The sequence below is a fragment of the Bipolaris victoriae genome (assembly GCF_000527765.1).
Source record: "Bipolaris victoriae FI3 unplaced genomic scaffold scaffold_39, whole genome shotgun sequence".
Taxonomy (NCBI): domain Eukaryota; kingdom Fungi; phylum Ascomycota; class Dothideomycetes; order Pleosporales; family Pleosporaceae; genus Bipolaris; species Bipolaris victoriae.
The window spans coordinates 129,418-148,469 of NW_014575353.1; the positions used below are offsets into that span (position 1 = coordinate 129,418).

The following is a 19,052-nucleotide window of genomic DNA, read 5'->3' on the forward strand; positions in this document are numbered from 1 at the left end:
ATGACTAGAGGGGCAACGGCGCCTCTCCATACAGGCAATACATCGTCGACGACAGTGAGTCTTGTGAAACAGTCCAGACATATTCTGGTAGAATTTTGCCATAACCTGCAATCGAAGAAGAGAAGCTCTTATATCTACACATCAGGAACACCATATTGTAACAATATCCGCACCTCTTTCGCAACGACAACATCTTCAAAAGACGATTAAACAAAGAATTGGACCCGATTCACTGATAGAATGTCGAATTTTGGACGCCCTCTCCCTTCGCACCTGCGTAATCAGTCTTTGGGGGGCTCACAACAGCAATCACCGGTCTTACTCGCCCGCATCGCGGAAAAGAAAGCCGAACTTGCGAACCTGAAAGACCTGCAAGCTCTTAGTGGAGGACTCGCGGACCAAATGCAGATGCTAGCTGACAAGCTCTCGACATTGTCTGATGGCACAGAAGGTATGTTTAAATTGCCCTTTTACGGATTTGCGCATGCGGATAATGGGTAAGCATCATGGAGAAGTCAGGCTGACATTTGGGGCGCAGCGGTTGCAGCAGTACTGTCGAATTGGCACAACGTATTAAGGGCTATCAATATGGCGTCGAGTAAGTTACCATGCCGTATGCGTGATTCTATCTTGGTCTGACCAATGACAGCAAAACTGCCAAAGCCAAAGGATGAGGAGGAAGTAGAAAAGAAATCGGAAGATGGACCACCTCTGCCGCAGACACTTGTTCGCATTCCCACTCAGCACGCGCCCACGGTAATTGAGCAAGCCAACGCAGCAAATGCAGAGGAGTGAATCCGCGTACGGGATGTAGACATGTGCTGGCACGGCGTCTCTTCTGCGCTAAAGAATGTGGTGGGAAGGATGTGAAAGGAGGTGTGGTGAGGCATGAGTGCACGATCGGACTCGAGATGAGACTGATGTCCGATTCGCGGAACACGGCGTATGAGGGTGGTCGAGCAATGTTCCAATACGTGCATATGCAGTCGAGCCCAACACCCATTGAGATTGCTTTTCCCGCTGGTATGCTGGAAGCGAGCTAAGTCACGGGACCTGACATGCGTAAAGGGCCAAAAAGGACGTCACCGCCAAGGTAGGAAAAAGGAAGAAGCAGGAATGGTGGATGCCTGAAACACAAGCGCTACTGGGAATTGTTTGTGAGCTTGCATATGAGATTGTAAAGTGCTTGAAAATTCATTGGCAAGTATAGGCCTTGTTACATAACGCCGTAATGCGTCTACAATCTAGCATCCAAGTTTTGCAGACTTCCAAAGTCCAATATCCCATGCTATGCAATAACGCAGTCTCAATCAAATTGTACCGATCGGACATGCCAAAACTCCGCGCGAAAACAAACCCCACAGAAACAATGAAAATCGTGTTCAGTTCGTATGCGCCGAAGCCAGGTGCAGCACCGTGAGCGCATCAATTGAGGCGCTGTAACAGTCTACTTCTTCTGCTTCGGCATCTTCTCGTAAGCATTCGGGCTAGGCTTCCTCCGCTGCCTCTTTGTTTTTTGTGGCTGGTCCGAGCCCTCATTACATCCGTGATTTTCTGCGCATCCGTCGTGGTCGTGCTGGTGTAGCCGCCTTCCCCGCGCGGCACCAATCCTGCCGGCGGGCCTGGCGGTACTGTTGTCAGGTTCGGAGTCTGAGTCCGAGTCCGATGAAGAGGAATCCGAAGAGTCGTCGTCAGAAGACTCATCCACAGCGCGAGGTTTGTGATAGATGCAACAGACTGGTTCAGATGTTAGAGGGTCTAGCAGCAAAAAATGACGTGGCGCAGCTTGTAGTACCTTTGGACGACTTCTTGCCCATGCCTTCGTTGTCCACCACGTCCTCTGCCCACTGAATGTGTCGTCGCTCGGTAGGCTCTGCTCGCAGACGGAGCACGCCTGATGGAGCAGACAGGCGCAAGACGGGCTGAGGACGGATCTGTATTGTCCTGCTTCCAGCGCTTGGTGTCACAGTACGGGGTGACGTAGTACGTTGGTGGGCGGCCATGTTGTTGGAGTGCGCAATGTTGGGTTGAAAGTGAATTCAGGGAACGGGACCCTCGAAGAAGCGGTGTTGCGGGCAGCAGGCGGGGTGATTGTTATGGAGCTACGCAGGGACCAAAACGAATCGCGAATTGCCGTGTTGAGGATGAAAGGCTGACGGGGTCCAACGTCGATATTTGAGCAAAGAATCGGCGATGGGATCCAGGGATGAGGCGACGAGTAAAGAAGGAAGGGGTGTGGTTTGGTATTATCGGTACCAGGTCAAGGTCGTGTGCATGTACGTCTTCGCTGGCTGACGATGATTTGCCTCGTGATGGTAGAAGGCTGGTTGGTGCGTCATTAGCAATCGGCACCTTTTTCGGCTCATCCTTCCCTCTGCGCATCCGGGGATTGGCCCACGATCGCCCGCGTCACCCTCCCATCGTCTTCTCCACGAGAGGTGCAGCATGCACGCCAACCGGAGCCCACACGAGCCCACACCTTGATCTAGGTCACGTTGCATATTCATGGCAGCAGCGCATCTCCTAGCCTGCGCACTTGGCGCGCTTGCGCTGCACGCAATAGCACTGCGAGAACACCTTGCCGAAGCGCTGTCAGGGCCAAAAAGATTCATCGGGTGCTATCGTGGCCGCTGCCCACGCAAATACTTCTGGCCAATGCGAAGCAGGGCTGGTCGCAAGCACAGGGTCTGGGCCAAAGTCACCGGAACCGTTGAATGTCGACATGGCCCAGAACGTCAGTCTGGAAACGTCACAATGGAAAGGTGCTGGCGGGGTTCCACCTAGAACACGTCCTGTCCTCGACTGAGTATAAGTAAGAAGCAGCACCAATCATTCCAAATGGATTTTGCTCCCTCCCCCTTGGAACATGACGATGCACAATGCCAGGCCTCTGACTTCGCAACGCGACCAATGCCACTCGGTACCGGATGACCGGATGACCGGACATTCACCCCACAATATGCCACATGAACACCGGCATAACTACGTATTTGGCTGGGACGAGACCGCTGCACCGACATCTGTAACCGAGACCTCGAAGTGTCGAGCGCTCTGTGTTGGCGATGCAAGTAGACCTTCACAAGTAGGTCAATGCCAATGACGCTGCTGCAAACACGTACGCATAAAACCAATCTCCATACATGCGCACAATGGACACAAGAGCTGGTGCTATCAAAGTTCATATTCCACTGCATTGGCTCGTATATGTAAAGACTCGGTGTTTGCCAAGCCGACTCGCACAGTGCAGCCGGTGAGCGTCTCCACCTACAACCAAAGCAATGTCCTGATCTCAAAGCCTTTGGACACTCAGGAGGTGGCTTTGCTCCATCTCGTGGCACCCTAGGGCCTGGATGCACTACCCCTCGATCCACGATACATATCAAGATACAAAGCCCTGTCCTGCTGGCCGTATAAACCTTGAACATTGGGTGTACAGATGCGTAGACGCGGGAAACCCGCGCAATGCCTGGGATTGTCATGGTCATGAGCTATAGAAAAGAGCCAAACACACGGCAGTATACCACCGAGATGCATTGGCAGCCTAATGGTGAGGGGAAGAAAAATCAGATTGAAAAGTCCGGGGGGCCATAAACGGACGCGGTAAATAAGTAGTGATGCTTGTGCCAATACTCGGATGATGGCGAGGGTCCCCCAGCATCAACAATGACCTCAGCTCAGCCCATCGGAAAGGCCGCGTGCAAGCGAAGAATGGGACCATGATGAAGGAAGCCTCGTTATGCTAGGAACCATGAGCGGATCAAACGGGAGCAGCCTAAGTATGCAAGCTGTCAAAGAACAAGTAATTTCACAGATATGAAGGGATGCTGCACGGCGATCATGGGTGGCGGTGAGCGAGATGAGCGGCTCCTTGAGCAGCTCACCAGCCTCAACAGTTGTCTGGCAGCAGACGAGTAGTGCAAAAGGCGCCATGAGTCGTTGGCAATACATAAGCGTCTGGAGGGTAGTGCCTGGACGCGTCATTGTGAACGGGCAGAAGGGGGTGGCATTGCAATATACTACTACATAGGCGGGTGGAATAGCAGGCACAATCTTGATGAGTGGACTACTGATAAGCGGCATCGGGGATAGCCCGAAAGCAGCGGACGACTCCACCACATGTCGTGCAGTACGTATCTGTGCGCCCGGCCGCTTTCTGAGCGGAAATGAAGAAAGCGTGGAGCACCGCAGCCTAGGCCGGCGTGGACTATGCCGGGCCGTGGGAAAAGGAGTGGAACAGATTTTCACGGAGGCGGCGGGTGTTGGTGGTGTTGGTGGTGGTGGTGGTGGTGGCGGCGGCGGTGGAGAAGCATGCAAAAAATGGAACGGCAGAGCGGACCAAAGGCAGAGAGAAGGAGGAGGTAATAAGCACTTCGTCCGCTGATGGGTGCAACGATGACAGTGCTATTCACAGCGACGGCGGATCCAGAATTGGGTTCAGGGGGCTGTGGACGGGTCGAGAGGTGCTGTATGGTCTGGAGCGGACAGGGCCAGTCCTAGTCGCCAATCTGCTGTTCTCGGATACTGGCCAATCAAGATAGGCGCCTAAAAGGGTTCCTGCATTAGCAGCGCCGCATCGGGCGTAGAGGCGCCGCATGGAGCGATCAGCACGCAGCCAGAGCAAACGGTCGCGGTGGTTTTCTCCTGGATGCGCTTAGGGGGGGTGTGCGGCGCCAGAAGGCCGTCTGCCACCCGTACGACGACGGCTTCTATCGATTGCGACGAAGTGGCCACGACAGAGGCAGCGCGGGCAGTGGCCGTGCCGCGCAAGAGCGGTTGTGTCGCATGCAATTAGCAACATCAAACAGCTTGGCCCGCGCTAGAACAGGAACCCTGCGCTGTCCCTCTCGTTATTCGGCTTAACACGTCCTCTCCCCCCTGCACGGCTTGGGACATGGGCCAATGAGGCTCCCTGTATGCCACCGCCCGCCATCGAGCTCCTGTGCGGCGCCTCATCTACTCTTCGCGCCCATCCGCCTTCTTTCCTTCAACCTCACCTCTCCGTGGGCCAGTCACTCTTTCAGTCCTCGTACTCCCCCTCTACACCAACGCTCGCTGCTCCGTTGCATCTTACCCCAGTCATTCTTTTTTCTTTTGGGCTCGAGATCGTTTGGTCGTATCCTTACGCTACCGCCTTCGCCTACTGCCGTGCTTTCGCTCCCTACCCGCACCCGCACCCGCATTACATGTACACTCCGTTGATCAGCAGTCACGACTGACTTACGACCTTACGTTGTTAATACATACATTTTAAATCTCCAAAACTACCTCGCATCCGCGACCCCGTCACGCATCACCAACCGTTCGGGTACATCATTACCATTCCTGGTTACGATATTGTATGAGACAGGGGCTTTGCAACCATGCCGCACTCACATCACCAACACATGCTCCACCATGTGCGCGACAACACACACCACTTGGGATCTCCCTCCAGCGGCGCTACCCGAACTCTCCAACTCATTGAAAGAGCGAACCCCGTTCTTGTCGCACGCGAAACCATCGAATGCACAAGCAGCAGCGAGCCCGGCTGCACAAAGCCAACCCAGGTGCCTATGCTGGCTATCGCACTAGCTATCGTGTATGTAATACACTGTCATCTCGCCGACTCCGCTGACCATGTCTAGTGTTCCTGTCGTTGGTATCGCTGTTGTACTCGCCTTCTTACATCGTCGCAACAAGCAAAAGCTTAGGGAGGAGGATCAGAGAGACAAGTACAAATCGCACGATTGGGGTATGGAAGGCGTCACACCCAAGGTGGGTAGAAAGGGTGGCCCTGAAATGAGCATCTCTGAGAAGGAAATCTCTGGAGGTCACGACCGCGGTCTGTCAATTGAAACTGGAAGTCCATACATCCTGCCCCCTGGTCTACACGGCTCTCGCGAGTCGTTCCACTCGCTTTCGCGCTCGCAGCACGACCCCCATGACCCCTACGGCCCAGTCGCTTTCTTGAGGGATGACCAGAGCCTTCGTAGCCAGAGCCATGGACCATACAAGGGCGAAACCAACTCCGTATACACCGCGTCCAGCTCAGGAACAAAGAAGGAAGGTCTCCAGGCTGGTCTCCTCCAGAATGCGCAAAGAATGTCGACATCCGTCCCAGTCCGCGGCGAGTCTCTGTCTCCTGATAGCACCAGGTCACCGGATAGCAAGTTTCCCGAGGCAGGAATTCCCCTCAGCCCGCTGAACCCACGATATGAACCTGAAGCCCCTGCTGCCGCTCCCGCTCCTGCTCCCGCCCCTGCCCATGCTGCTCCCGTCGCCTCCAAGCCTACCAACGTCCCGACCATCTCTATTCCTGAGCCCCCCGTCACCGAGAAACAAGTCAACAAGTCGCCTGTCCAGACCACGAACGAGATTCCCTCATTGCCCCGTATCCAGTCGCAAGCCGTTGTACTAGAGACCGCCAACACACACCACAGCATCATCAGCACTTCCAGCTACGGCGATGGCTTCGAGATCACACCGCCTTCTCCTCGCAACAGCGACCAGCCAACCATTGCAGCGCCCAAGCCCCGATACTCGACTGGCCCCCAGAACCTTGGCCTCGGAGTCGATGACTTTGGTCACAGCAACAACCGTCTGTCAATGAGCCTGCGTCCTATGCCCTCTGAAGACCCCATGGAGAACCCAGAAGAGCGTGCCAACCGTATCCGATCTTTCTACAAGGAATACTTTGACGACTCCAAGCCCGAACCTGCTGGTGGACACCAATACGCCGACTACGTCGAGGACTATGGTTCTGAATACCAGGACGGTACTGTGTTTGATCCACGCACGGGTAACTTCGTCGTTGCCCAGCCCAACGCGCCGTTTGCTGAGCCGATCACTCGTCGTGCCATGACTCCTCCACCTCGCGCACCTCCTCGATTCCGTAGCAACACAGCTACGGGTCCACGCGGTCCTCACATGTCCAACGGTTCCATGGCTTCATCACAATACCAACCCCCTCGTGGCATGTCGTCTATGAGCGGCCGTCTACCCCCACCAATGAAGAAGCCCCTGCCACCACCCGCCGCTCTCTCGTCTCTGCCAACCCCTGCCAAGCTCAACGAGAACTCGATGGTGTTTGATGCTGCGGACTTTGCGCCACCAGTTTCTTTCCGCGAGAGACAAAACGGCATGCGACCCGACAGTCCTCTTGGTAACGCAAGGCCGTACAGCCCTTCTGTTCGCCCACACACGCCACTTGTCGGTTCCTATGATGAACTCCCAGTGCTGCCCAGTCCCCATCTGATGCGCAAGTCTGGTACCTTCACTGCCCTTGACTTTGCTCCACCCGGCCGTATCCGCGACCCTGCCGGTGCCGGCTCAGACGCCGGATCCATCCGCTCGAACCGCTCTGGCATCTCAGCCGCTGGTCGATTTGCAGTGCGCAGTGGAGCCAACCGCGTCAGCAGGATACCACGAGAAATCATGGGTACCAAAGATGACATTGCTCTGCAACTGAGGCCCAGGATGAACTTGGTCGAGAGTGCCTAAAGACATGGCGGCCTTGCCGCAGGGCATTGTTGATGACTGACATTGAGCAGCTCGCTGGAAGAGCTTTGGGCCCCGTTGCCTGTACCAAACGCCAAAAGCTTGTGACGTCAAGTTTCTTTTTTGCTTGGACAGTATGCCATTTTGGGTGTACACGACAAATCTTATCGGTATCGTGGGACAAATATAGCGTGCGCTGGCTATACACACAGTGTCGTCTCCCAGTCTTTGTTGCTACAAGGGACATGCAAAGCCTCTTTTGTTTACTATTTCTCCATCGCGGTCATTGCCAGACCGGCAGATTATACTCATTTTCTAGGGCAATTCAGCGAGGGAACCGGCGTTACCAATGTCTAATTTATATTCTTGTAAGCAGCAGTTGGGGAGGAGAGAGTTGGAGCAAGTGGTGGCTTGGTGATTGACAGCACGGTGACCAAGGCCGTGTGTCGACGTGTGAAATATTCGAGCAAAACATATAGAGGAATGGAAAGCAAGAGGTATTTGAAAAAAAAAAATCCAAGGATGTGCACTGGTTTGTTTGCTATTGAGTGAAGTGTGAAGTGGGTATTGAGAGTACACGACAAATAATGTGGGTGATGTTACTGTTGTTTGGTTGAGTGGATGTCATGCTGGGGTGTGGGAGGGCCAAGGTCGGCAGCGTTTCTAGCCCCTGTCGTGGCATTCTTCCGCGGCCCTTTGACGAGGCTGACGATCAACGCGGCTCTGCGCCAGTGCCAGTCTTACCAGGCCACCTGCAGACTCTATTTGCACTGCACCTTGTTTGCATGTGGCTGCAGACACAGCCACAAAAGAGCCGCCCTTGTTTTATTGTCTGCTCGTATCTAGGTAGTACGTTACTCGGGGCCAAAAAAACCAGGGCAACCGGAGGAGCCAGCCGCGTGTGCACCGCACCCTAAGTAGTTTGCATACGCGGCCACGACAGTGCTAAACAGGTGTCGACGCCGGTGCTTCAGCCAGAACGTCGTGTCGTGTCGAGACCAGTGCATGCCATTCTCTTGTCGAGCCCGCCCAATCCATGACGCCTGTGTGGCTCGCGCCTGCGTCTAATTCTGTTTTTGGCGCCTTGTACGTCATGGCTTAAGATCTTCGGAAAGGGTCCATAAAACTCGCCAGTGCTGCTGCAGCACACGCGTATGAGGTTGTGTCTGGTCCTGGCCGACTTTTCTCTTGGGCCTTCTTATTGGGCTTCGCTATACTTGACCGCTCGGTTTCACCATTTCTTCCCCCATTCCTCAACTTTTTGGCTTCTTGCATTGTTTCGTCGTGCTTTCTGGTTCTCCTCCCTCTTTGCAGTCAACACACCCTTCCCACTACACGCGCCACACCCGTCCGCCACACCTGCTGCAACCCTTCCACCATCATCATGCCATTCTTCTCTCGCAAGCGCACATCAGATAACACACCTGCAGAGCCTGTTCCCGAGCTCAGTAGAGAGCAAATCAAGCTCGCAACTCGCAGGCGCAAAAGATGGGCGCTGGCAACCTCCTTTTTCCTCTTCCTCACCTTCATCTTCCTCATCCTTGTCAATATCGCCGGCGTACGCAACAAGCCCGTCATCAGAAACTGGTACTTTATTCGCCTCGACCTGAGTAAAATTGTACCCGCTAGCGTGCCCAATTTCGCTCTCATCAACACCATCGCCCAAACGCTGGGTCTCCATGATTTCTACCAGGTCGGGTTATGGGGCTTCTGCTCGGGGTACAAGGGCCAGGGCGTAACCTTTTGCAGCAAGCCGACGACCCTGTATTGGTTCAACCCCGTCGAGATTTTGCGTAACGAGCTGCTTGCGGGAGCGTCGAGTAAGTTGGCCTACGTTGTTGCGAGCCCGGTTGCGAACTAACATTGTCCACTAGTCAATCTTCCTGCAAACATCAACGACATCTTGGACCTGATTCACCTCGTCTCCAACTGGATGTTTGGTCTCTTCCTGACCGCCACTGTCCTCTCTTTCGTCCTCATCTTCGTCATGCCCATCTCCGTCTACACACGCTGGCTCACTCTCCCTGTCGCCATTCTCGCCTTCCTCAACGCCCTCTTCGTCACCGTCGCGTCGGTCATCGCTACCGTCATGTTTGTCATCTTTCACAACACTATCACTGGCGTGTCAGAGCTCAACATCGGGGCACAGATTGGGACAACACTATTCGCCTTCATGTGGGTAGCCAGCGCCTTTGCGATTTTCGCATGGCTTGTGCAGACGGGGCTTTGCTGCTGTTGCGCGTCGAGACGAGACGTTAAGAAGGGCAAGAAAAGAGGTAACGAAGAAGCGTACCAGATGGACGCTGTCCCGGTAACCGAAAAAGCACCAAAGAAGAAATACGAGTTTTGGAAGCGCGGATAGAGTCCGTTTCTTTACTCGACCACCATTGTAGACGACCGTTTTCCTACAAATATTACTACCATACAAATAGACACATGGACATGGATATTGTCAACGAAACAAAAAGATTAAGCGTAGATCATAGCTATTCTCTCAACTGGGTCATTGATGACGACCAGTAGTTTGGACCTCCAAAACATTGGCTTTCCTTTTTTTTTCCAAAGCGAGCGCGGCGTTGGGGGTTTTTTTTCTTTGGGCAAATCTTTCCAACATGGCAATGCATAGTGCGGCGCAACAATGGGCGATTTTGCATGCGAGCATGACACACACATACACACCCCAGCATGAACATATCTCTAACTGTGAATATATACGGACTTATATATGCAAAGAAAAGCATAATGAATATCTTTACGTAGCAATAGTCTCCATCTTGATTGTTTCGTCCACCTGTCTTTAGAATTCCCAATTGAGTGAAGTTCCCTGAGAGACATCAATCACCCAGTTTAACACATCACTCAAGTCGTATCATCAACATCACTTGAAGCACACAAGAAAACCAAAAGTTTTCATGTATAAAATCCATTCTCCCCCATTCTCTACATATCCCCATTTCCCCTATCCCTCTTACCCCCCCTTCACCTCTCCCTATCCTCATACCAATCCCTCCCCTCCTTATTTCCAAACACCCTCCTAAACCCCTTGGCCACCGCCCCCGTAACACTAAAATCATTGAAAAGCCACTGATTCCCATGGCGCCCATAGTACTTGAACTGCGCCGGCTCCTCTCGTTCCTTCCTTGCATGGCTACCGCTCGTGCTGCTGCTGCTACTCTCCATAGTGTGTCTGCGACTTCGCTTGGGGACGCGTGGTTTGCTGAAGTCACCAGGGGCGATGCCAACGCTCTCCGGGTGCAGTCTGCTGCTGGGCAAGGCGTGGAGGCGCGAGGAAGTGCTCGACGTGTGCGAGTCGAAGGTGGAGATTGTGGAGGATTTGGTGAAGGGGCGTGTGTTGGTGCTATCAAGGGAGGGTCGGAGACGTCGTTGGGTGGATCCATGGTCGTTGGTTTCGGTGTTGGTGTTTGCGATGACAGCGAGGCGGGAGTGCAGGGCTCGCGCGTCGATGGATTGGTGGTGCGAGGAGTCTGTCATCGGCAGGGATGTTGGAGATTTCGTGGAAAAAGTCGTTGCGGTGTTGAGCTGGGGGATGAGGGAGTGTGGCTGATTGGTGTCCCAGTGATAGTAGTGGTGTTGGTCTCGAGAAGGTATGTAGTATTCTTCTTCTTCTGATGAAGGTGACGTAGAGTAAATGCTGGTAGTAGTAGTTGGATAGTATGGCATAGATTATGTGTGAGATGATTCACTCAGTAAGAAATCTTCTGAATATCAGGGTATCACCCAAGCTATATATGCTCCATCCATCCCCATCCGCCAAGCCGCGGTATCGTCCTTCATCGTACGCCAGAAGCATAAACCCTACCACATCCAAGCGTCTTGGGGTGGGGAAATGCAAGTAAAAAAAGGACTTAACTCACCGGGTTTCCGCACAGCGTACATGACTTACATGTAATGGTTCATTCCTCCTTGTCTAACCCAACCACACGCGGTATCCCACACCCATAACCCACATTAACCCCTGCCCACGGGTTCAGCAGACGTAGCCGCAAACGCTTTGATCAAGTCGGGTAGACCGCAACACGAGACCACATGACCATGTTTTCGCCCTCAATGTGCAATGAGGTGCTGCAAATCTGCCTTACTGGGTCGAGTCGGAAAACCGGCAGCGCAACCCTTGCCCGGGACGATAGCCCGTGCACCAGCCACAAGTACGCCACACCCAATCCGGGGCAGCGAGCAGGCCTAATGGATGCAAGGCCGCGAGGCGTCAACTGCAGCAATGACATCAACCCGCCGTTTTGCCTTTACGCGCGTATACTACAAACTTTTTGTGCATGCCGTGTTTTCCGGCTATACCGCCAACAGGTCTAGCTGTGGCTTGTGAGCGTATACGCCAAGAGACGCTCGAGCGGGTCTGAATGACGTGGCTTCAACGCGGGAAACAAGAGGCTCGGGGTCGGAAGTGCAAAGCCACATGAGGCTCACTTGCAGAGATGTGGGCACCCTAAAGAAAAGCCTAGATGATCCAAGCTCAGGGTAGAGGGAGATATAGTGGAGACGGCCGATGCCTTATAGATGGCTATCGAAAAAGAAAAAGAAACATCGCTGCGTTGGTCTCTACACAGGGAGAAAGCAAAAAGCCGCATGGGTATACCAGTATCAAAACACCTTTGAGCGCCGCGCATTGAACTTTTTACGACTCAATCAAACACCCGGGACACCATCCTTACTTCGTATCCGCCCATCTTTGACTGATCCTATCGTGATGCCTGCCTCGCCAGTCATCCAACCAGGCATCTTTTCGCCGTCTACAATGCCTTCTTCAACCAATTGCCTCATGCCGGCAAAGACGTGGATGCCTTGAAACGTAATCCGCACATTAGGCACCCATCCTTCTTCATTCCCAATCTCCTCCAGATCTTCCTCGGTCCTCTCAAGGAGCGAAGGACGACCACGCCGTGTGCGATTTGCTATTTGAACTCCACGATTGGACGTTTCACCGTCAGCTTGTGTACTGCTGTCATTGTTTGAAGTGGCTGGGAACGGGTCGTCGATCCGAATCTCGACTCGTTCAAGACCTTGCCCATCGTCTGGCTGGGCAGAGGTACCAAACCGGCCAGCAGCCACCTCTTTCCGCCGTTTGGACTCTGAGGGCTCCTTTTCGTCTAACGGTCTCTTGGGTCTTCCTGGGACAGCCTTTTCCGCGTTGGCCTTGTCACTTGAAGACTTGTCATGCTTGTCGCCTTTTTGCGTAGTGATAAAGTCTAAAGCATTCTGACTAAAACTATGATCCTGAAAAATGCTCCAGCCACCTGCTGCGGCATTGCTTTTACCAGGCCCACGATATGTCAATAATGCGTCAAGCGACTTGGTTGTGAAATTGGTGCCGGTTAATTGGTAGCGCGCAGAAGGTCTTGAAAAGGCTTTGGGTATTGCCTGCTGTACAATCTCCCTAAGATGCCGCCCATCGTCACCAACGACCTGGCCAGTAAGTGTTGCCAGTGACGAGTATACAAAAGGCGAGCCATTGGGCCAGACGAAGAAGACCGCTTTGGCCTGGTCGGTATTGCTCGATTCAACTGCCAGCGATGCCTCGTTGCTATACGGCGAATCGTGTATATAGACCCGAAGTATTGTCATGGGTGAAGTTTTTATTCGTGTGATAAGGTAGTGGGCTTTCATCAGCGGTGTCAGTTCTCTCGCGAGATTCGACATGAAAGTTTGCGCTTGGAACCGGGGAAGGTGGTCAGAGTCGTTTGTGACCTCCATGTCTGTCACTGGCAATCGCGCATTCGGTATCTTTGTGAGGCGCTTCGCTGTCCAGCGCAAGGCATTGGGATGATCGAGAAGGTACTGTATCTCTGCTGTGGCCAGTTGGTACATAGATATACCGTGTCTCCAATCTCCCTCGAGTATGCGATCCAGGACCTCTCTCCTGCCACCTTTGCGTGCAGCCAGCTGCTTGTAGATCTCCTGAAGCACCTCATAGCTTTGCGCCGGCTCATATATTTCCTCTTCATCTTCTTTCGTCCGCTCATCCAGAAGAAAAGGCTTGCAAAAGTCACGATTCTTTTTACTGAGCCATTGTAGTGCGAGCGATATGAGCGATTGGCGGGAGAGCTTGGTAAAGGTGCGCTGGACTTCGCGGTGGTTTACGGGTAGACGGTGCGAGTGCGGGATATTCTTGTAGTCCGGGGCGGCAGCCATTGCATCTGTGCTTTTCTCGTCGGCATGGGAGGGGTCAAGATTGTTGTTGATGGTAGAAGCGTTTATCGATAATATCCAGGGAGGGAGTCGCGCTCAGGCGGTCAGACGCGTTAACCCTGCTGCCACGTGACGTCCTCAGTTGTGTGTAAGAATGTACGCAAGTAATGCTATACTCACACCAACACACTTTGAAGAGAACAAGTGTCTGTAATTGTTTAAGTTCCGAGCTGATATGTAAACATACATTTTGATTATCTGCATGCGCAGCCATGCTGCAGGAACATATCATGAAGCTTATAAAGCAGCTCTCAAGTATGTGGTTTTGACCACAACCAGAATGATCAAACTACGTATTCGCTCCATCATCTCTCTGCTACTACGTACTGTACTTTTGAAACGCTGCTGAGCTCAAGCGCTTTTGCCAAAGTTTGTGCCTCGCTGATTTTAGATAATCATGTAGCGTAACAGCCGTGTGGCAAGCGCTTTGTTCCAACACGCAACGTACTACTACAAAAGCAGTATATATATACGACGTTAGCCCCGCATAAGCTTCAAGCTGACCAATATATTTTACTACTGCAGAACAATGGGTTACTTTCCAGAAGTGTGTGTGAAAACAGACCTAACGCAGTACCTAGCCGTCATAATGACCCGGTCTACACCGTGAGCAGGTCGATAGACATGTGCAATTCGAAGAGTCCCGTCCTCTTGACTCCCCTGCTATATGTAGGTGTAGTACATGCATCTAAATAATGTGCTCAAACTCTGGCACTTATCCGGTAGTTCTTCGGTATGGCGGGCGTATAAGTGATCATTTCTACCCTTTTTTCTAACCACATACTACAATGTGTGCAAGGGTCCAGGGTGATACCGCTGCTGCATGTGAATCTGCCGATGGATTACCGCCGTGAATCGATGGAGAAAAATCGGGTGGAACCGAGTGGCCGCCTGATTAGTAGGCGGTTAGCGCGATGGTCGTTGATTACAAATTCACAGCTCTGAGTAATCCAAAAGTCAACGAAAGGGCGCAAAGGGCAGCATAAGCCTGTTGGTATGAGAATATGACATGACCTCGCAAGTGTGAAAAGAGAGTGTTCTTCCATTGCGTACATGTGTCTTTTAGGTTTGGATATACGAGCGTCGCGATTAATTCCGAGGTGTGGTGCTCCAACCCGCACGTGGGGAGGTTCTCTCGGCCATACTCCGGCTGCGCCCATTTTTCCAACCGCCTAACACAGTAACTAGAAATTCCTCCGCGGGGGGATGTGGAGGTTCTCTAACGCCCTGCGTATTTCGGCAATCATCAAACGTCACCACTACTCTCTCACACACAGCCCTCTCTTTTCTTTTTGCGCATTTTCGAGAGTTTCTTGTGGAAACTTTTGCATACATCGAGAACCAGCGGGTCACTGCGAAGAACATCATCCCAAGGCCGCCCAATTTCGCTCAAAGCGGAGCCAGAAGCGTAATCGGACCCGCTATCCCTCAACACGGGTTTGGCCGTCGAAAACCCCCCCCTTCCGAAGCCCACCCCCAGTTGTACCGATCATAGACTCTTGCAACTTCATCCTCCCCATCTCCATTTCGACTGGAAACACGATAAAACGCTCATGTCATCCTACAAGGGGCAGCGAGGGCCCAACGTGTCCCAGTACATCGCGACGCTCAACCAGCCATCGCCTCAGCAGGACCTGCTCGCCGATCCAGCGCCAGCAGAAGACTTCTCCGACTTCCTCAACGCCGACTTCTTCGACGTCAGCAACGCCCGCCACCCCAGCGTCGACTTCGGAAACGCAGGCAACTTCGATCTCAATCTCGACAACCAGTCATCACAGCCATTGAAGAGTCCCGAGGGATTTCAACCTGCCGCGAGCGCAAGCATGGATTTCAACTTGAATGGTAAGTGTGTGTCTCGTTGCTATTGTTCACATTGTCATTTTCTGTCGCAATGGGCTGGACCCTCGTCGAGGAAGGGCCGTTGCAGCTGCCATATAGTGGTCTGCAACACGCCGTCCAATGGCAGGCTGAAGAGACACAAGCCGACTCCAACCCCGCCCTGCTGTGTTGCCTGCATTGTCACCCCCACACTATGCAAATTAGCCAGTCAGCGGACGGTATGGCTATGCAGCCCTGCTGCTAAGCATGGTTTCAAGCACGCAACGCTGCCTGGGCTGCGTGAGACGGGACATTTACCTTGCGCCCTCCACACGCTACTTGGTGGTCTATCTTGTTGAGCCATGACTGACCTCGATCTGCTTGTAGGCGACTTCCCCTTCACCGACTTCAACAACTTCCCTACCAATGCCGCCTTTGATTCGGCCCTGCCGCTCGCACACGGTCAGCCCAACCACTACCCGCTGGCCCCCGGATTCGCCTCACCCAACGCATCTCTATCACCAATCACACCAGGCTACGATCAAGCATCCAAGAAGCGCAAGCTCGACAATGTCTCACCCGTGATGCCGCAGTCACTCGACGAGAACGCTCGCATCGCCGCAGAAGAAGACAAGCGCCGCCGCAACACAGCCGCAAGCGCCCGCTTCCGCATCAAGAAGAAGCAGCGCGAGCAGGCTCTCGAGCAGTCGCAGAAGGAAGCACAGGAGAAGGTAGCCAAGCTCGAAGCCACGATTGAGCAGCTGCAGACGGAGAATGCCTGGTTGAAGAGCCTCATTACGGAAAAGAACGGCGGCAAGAGCACGACGGATGAAATCAAGGCGCTCATCAACAAGCGGGAGCAGGCGGCAAGTGGACGGAGTAGCTCTGCACACACAGACGGCGTGGGGACACAGGCTAAGAGCCCAAAGGCGGAGGCCTAAACCATTCGATGATACCTGTTTGGCTGTGTTTGCTTTTTTGTTTCCCTTGTCGTTGATCTTGTTTGGCACGTGAGTGCTTTGATATACCTCTTTGATTGTGCCTGGATGGCTGATGTTCTTGTGTGTGTATGGGTTGCACTGCGCTTCCTCGGCTGGGATAGGTGGAGGGATGATGGATTTAGAGTGCGGAATGCATGTGGCCATGATGATGTCGATGCGAATGAAGGAACGAGAAGATGACTATTTACACACAAATACATACCATATTCAAACACTCGACGCACGTCATTCATGCAGGTGCCCGCTGGGCTCCACTTTGACACGCACGGTATGACACGACACGGTACGAGAGGATCTGTTGTTGGACTGTGCAATACGACGAGGTAGAACCACCGACTGTTCACTCACAAAAGGCACGGACAATCAAAGGTAATAGGTATCAATTTCGCTGCCTTGAGCTTTTCAACGCCACTAGCCATGAAGAAAAGCAGATGTAGAAGGAAACAGCACTCGGACAGCGTATCCAAGTCAGGCGGGCAACCAGCAACTTTAGTCACCCCCTTGTTTTTGGGACAGCCGGTGATTCCAGCAAAGCTCATCTTCCGCTGGGAAAACGCAACCTTGCCCACCGATTCCTGTCATGACGCTTTCTATGATTTGCCTTCTAGATGGCGATCCAGGTGATGGTGATGACAATGTCCATGCCCTTGCTGTCGGCAGCCTCCCACTTGTACGTGTATGTTCCGTCCTTCTCGTTGTTCCAGAAGGCACCAACGGCGCTGTGCATGCCACGGCGGCCCTGCTTCTCGATTTCTGCAGGCGAGTTGCCGTGGTGTTGAATCACTGTGCTGTTGGCAATGTACTTGTAGGCGGGTTGCGAAGGAGCATCTGGGCTTGACGAGTCTGCGGCGGGCGTGGTTTTGCTGATGAGGGTCTTGAGAATGTATTGCTGGAGAGGGATGTGAGTTAGCCATTGTGTATCGAGGGCTGCATCGCCTGAGGATGAACCTACAATAATTTCGCTGTTCCAGTCTCCTACTTTGGTGTGGTCGTATGATGTTGCGGCTCCAACAGCTTGCTCACAGGCCTATTTGCAACTGTCAGTCTTTGATGCCTCAGATGCCTAGGATGGCATGTTTTGAGATAGTGCTTACTGTTTTGGCAATCTGCTGGAGGTCGTCGGTGGGGAGCGGTGAATGAGACTGTGGCTGTCTATTAGCAAGATGCTCTGCGCTGTTCTCGTACCAGGGAATACTGACAGCCATGGTGGTGATGGGGATGTTGCTGGTAGGAATGCAGGTAGAGGATGTGCAGAAGGGCGGAATTGGCAGGGCCTGAGGCTATAGCAGAGTGGTGCGTGATGAGGCTGCGATAAGTGGTGTTTACGTGTTTGGCAGAGCTAGCGTCGAGGTCAGTGCCCGGATGCCGACGTGGTTGCTTTCTTGCGGCCTGCCCTTGCAGCTGCCGCACCGCCCCAGCTGTGCCCCGACACCGACGGCGCCAGCCAATCAGCAACGCGTATTCTGTCGCTATCACATGGGCACATGCTGGCTCGCCATTGGCTGCAGTGCCGTGCTTTGCTTCGAGGCATGGGTCTGTTACTGGGTTCATCGCGACCCGCAACGAAAGACAAGCTCTGGTGCTTTCTGACGCACGTTTCCACTCTTCTCGCCTCTTTCTTCTTCTCGACTGAAACTACTCGAGCTGCGCAGACTTTTGCTTTGTGCGACACCCGCCCATTGACACCCAGACCGCGTACACGAAACCCAAGACAAGCTCTCTCTGTTGCGATATACCAGTAGCGCACTACATCATCCACTTTCGTCATGTCTACCCAACCACTCCTTCAGACCGCGCCGGGTAAGCTCGCGTCCTCGCCAACCAACTTTTGATCCATGGCGCCTCTCTAACAATCTTCTCGCAGGCAAGCGCATCGCGCTCCCCACTCGCGTCGAGCCCAAGGTCTTCTTCGCCAACGAGCGTACCTTCCTCTCATGGCTCAACTTTACCGTCATCCTCGGCGGCCTCGCAATCGGCCTCCTTAACTTTGGCGACAAGATTGGAAAAATCTCCGCGGGCCTCTTCACCCTTGTTGCCATGATGGCCATGATTTACGCCCTCTTTACCTTCCACTGGCGCGCGAGGAGCATAAGGATGAGGGGCCAGGGCGGCTTCGATGACAGGCTGGGTCCCACCGTCCTCACCATCGCTCTGTTCGCTGCCGTCATTGTCAACTTCGTCCTGAGGTTGACCATGGGAAGCGATGAGCACAGCAAGCACTAGGGTGCTGTAACTAAAGCATCGAGGATATATGCCATCTTGGGCGGAAGTTTACGGGTGCACCGAGAATATCGTGTCAGAAAATGAATGACGCGTCAGAGAATGAGGAAAACCATGACCGGTTCGTTGGACCATGCACTGTTCTGTAAGATTTGTCGGAGACAAAGGGAGTTTGGACCAGAAAAAAAAGAGATGGGCGTTTCTTTTGGTTGTTCAAATGGAGTCTGAGTTGTTGTGGATTTTTGTATTAATATGCATCAATGGGAGTGTATTTTGTCATATCTCTAGGACCACATGGCGGGCCCTATTTCCTTT

The 19,052-nt window shown here is 53.1% G+C and overlaps 10 protein-coding genes across 10 annotated transcripts; 6 read left to right on the plus strand and 4 right to left on the minus strand.

Moving 5' to 3' along the window:
• Positions 1-240: 240 nt before the first annotated feature.
• On the plus strand, positions 241-795 carry COCVIDRAFT_26352 (hypothetical protein; the record flags this gene model as incomplete). The annotated part of the gene is made up of 3 exons (XM_014701439.1): positions 241-451; positions 539-598; positions 650-795. The coding sequence occupies 3 exons, from the start codon at positions 241-243 to the stop codon at positions 793-795; spliced, it is 417 nt and encodes a 138-aa protein (XP_014556925.1).
• Positions 796-1,447: 652 nt separating this feature from the next.
• On the minus strand, positions 1,448-2,003 carry COCVIDRAFT_98324 (hypothetical protein; the record flags this gene model as incomplete). Its single annotated transcript, XM_014701497.1, has 2 exons — positions 1,448-1,737; positions 1,796-2,003. 2 exons carry the CDS (start codon positions 2,001-2,003, stop codon positions 1,448-1,450), a joined length of 498 nt encoding a protein of 165 aa, XP_014556983.1.
• A 502-nt stretch (positions 2,004-2,505) lies between these two features.
• On the plus strand, positions 2,506-3,591 carry COCVIDRAFT_15720 (hypothetical protein; the record flags this gene model as incomplete). The annotated part of the gene is made up of 3 exons (XM_014701426.1): positions 2,506-2,762; positions 2,887-3,082; positions 3,445-3,591. 3 exons carry the CDS (start codon positions 2,506-2,508, stop codon positions 3,589-3,591), a joined length of 600 nt encoding a protein of 199 aa, XP_014556912.1.
• Positions 3,592-5,360: 1,769 nt separating this feature from the next.
• Positions 5,361-7,479, plus strand: COCVIDRAFT_98455 (hypothetical protein; the record flags this gene model as incomplete). Its single annotated transcript, XM_014701498.1, has 2 exons — positions 5,361-5,578; positions 5,625-7,479. The coding sequence occupies 2 exons, from the start codon at positions 5,361-5,363 to the stop codon at positions 7,477-7,479; spliced, it is 2,073 nt and encodes a 690-aa protein (XP_014556984.1).
• Positions 7,480-8,860: 1,381 nt separating this feature from the next.
• Positions 8,861-9,838, plus strand: COCVIDRAFT_98456 (hypothetical protein; the record flags this gene model as incomplete). The annotated part of the gene is made up of 2 exons (XM_014701499.1): positions 8,861-9,296; positions 9,351-9,838. The coding sequence occupies 2 exons, from the start codon at positions 8,861-8,863 to the stop codon at positions 9,836-9,838; spliced, it is 924 nt and encodes a 307-aa protein (XP_014556985.1).
• A 617-nt stretch (positions 9,839-10,455) lies between these two features.
• COCVIDRAFT_98363 (hypothetical protein) lies at positions 10,456-11,157 on the minus strand (the record flags this gene model as incomplete). The annotated part of the gene is made up of 1 exon (XM_014701500.1): positions 10,456-11,157. One exon carries the CDS (start codon positions 11,155-11,157, stop codon positions 10,456-10,458), a length of 702 nt encoding a protein of 233 aa, XP_014556986.1.
• Positions 11,158-12,138: 981 nt separating this feature from the next.
• Positions 12,139-13,641, minus strand: COCVIDRAFT_26357 (hypothetical protein; the record flags this gene model as incomplete). Its single annotated transcript, XM_014701440.1, has 1 exon — positions 12,139-13,641. The coding sequence occupies one exon, from the start codon at positions 13,639-13,641 to the stop codon at positions 12,139-12,141; it is 1,503 nt and encodes a 500-aa protein (XP_014556926.1).
• Positions 13,642-15,251: 1,610 nt separating this feature from the next.
• On the plus strand, positions 15,252-16,457 carry COCVIDRAFT_26358 (hypothetical protein; the record flags this gene model as incomplete). The annotated part of the gene is made up of 2 exons (XM_014701441.1): positions 15,252-15,540; positions 15,904-16,457. The coding sequence occupies 2 exons, from the start codon at positions 15,252-15,254 to the stop codon at positions 16,455-16,457; spliced, it is 843 nt and encodes a 280-aa protein (XP_014556927.1).
• Positions 16,458-17,121: 664 nt separating this feature from the next.
• Positions 17,122-17,722, minus strand: COCVIDRAFT_98300 (hypothetical protein; the record flags this gene model as incomplete). The annotated part of the gene is made up of 3 exons (XM_014701501.1): positions 17,122-17,406; positions 17,470-17,544; positions 17,612-17,722. The coding sequence occupies 3 exons, from the start codon at positions 17,720-17,722 to the stop codon at positions 17,122-17,124; spliced, it is 471 nt and encodes a 156-aa protein (XP_014556987.1).
• A 561-nt stretch (positions 17,723-18,283) lies between these two features.
• Positions 18,284-18,740, plus strand: COCVIDRAFT_26360 (hypothetical protein; the record flags this gene model as incomplete). The annotated part of the gene is made up of 2 exons (XM_014701442.1): positions 18,284-18,317; positions 18,382-18,740. The coding sequence occupies 2 exons, from the start codon at positions 18,284-18,286 to the stop codon at positions 18,738-18,740; spliced, it is 393 nt and encodes a 130-aa protein (XP_014556928.1).
• Positions 18,741-19,052: the final 312 nt, after the last annotated feature.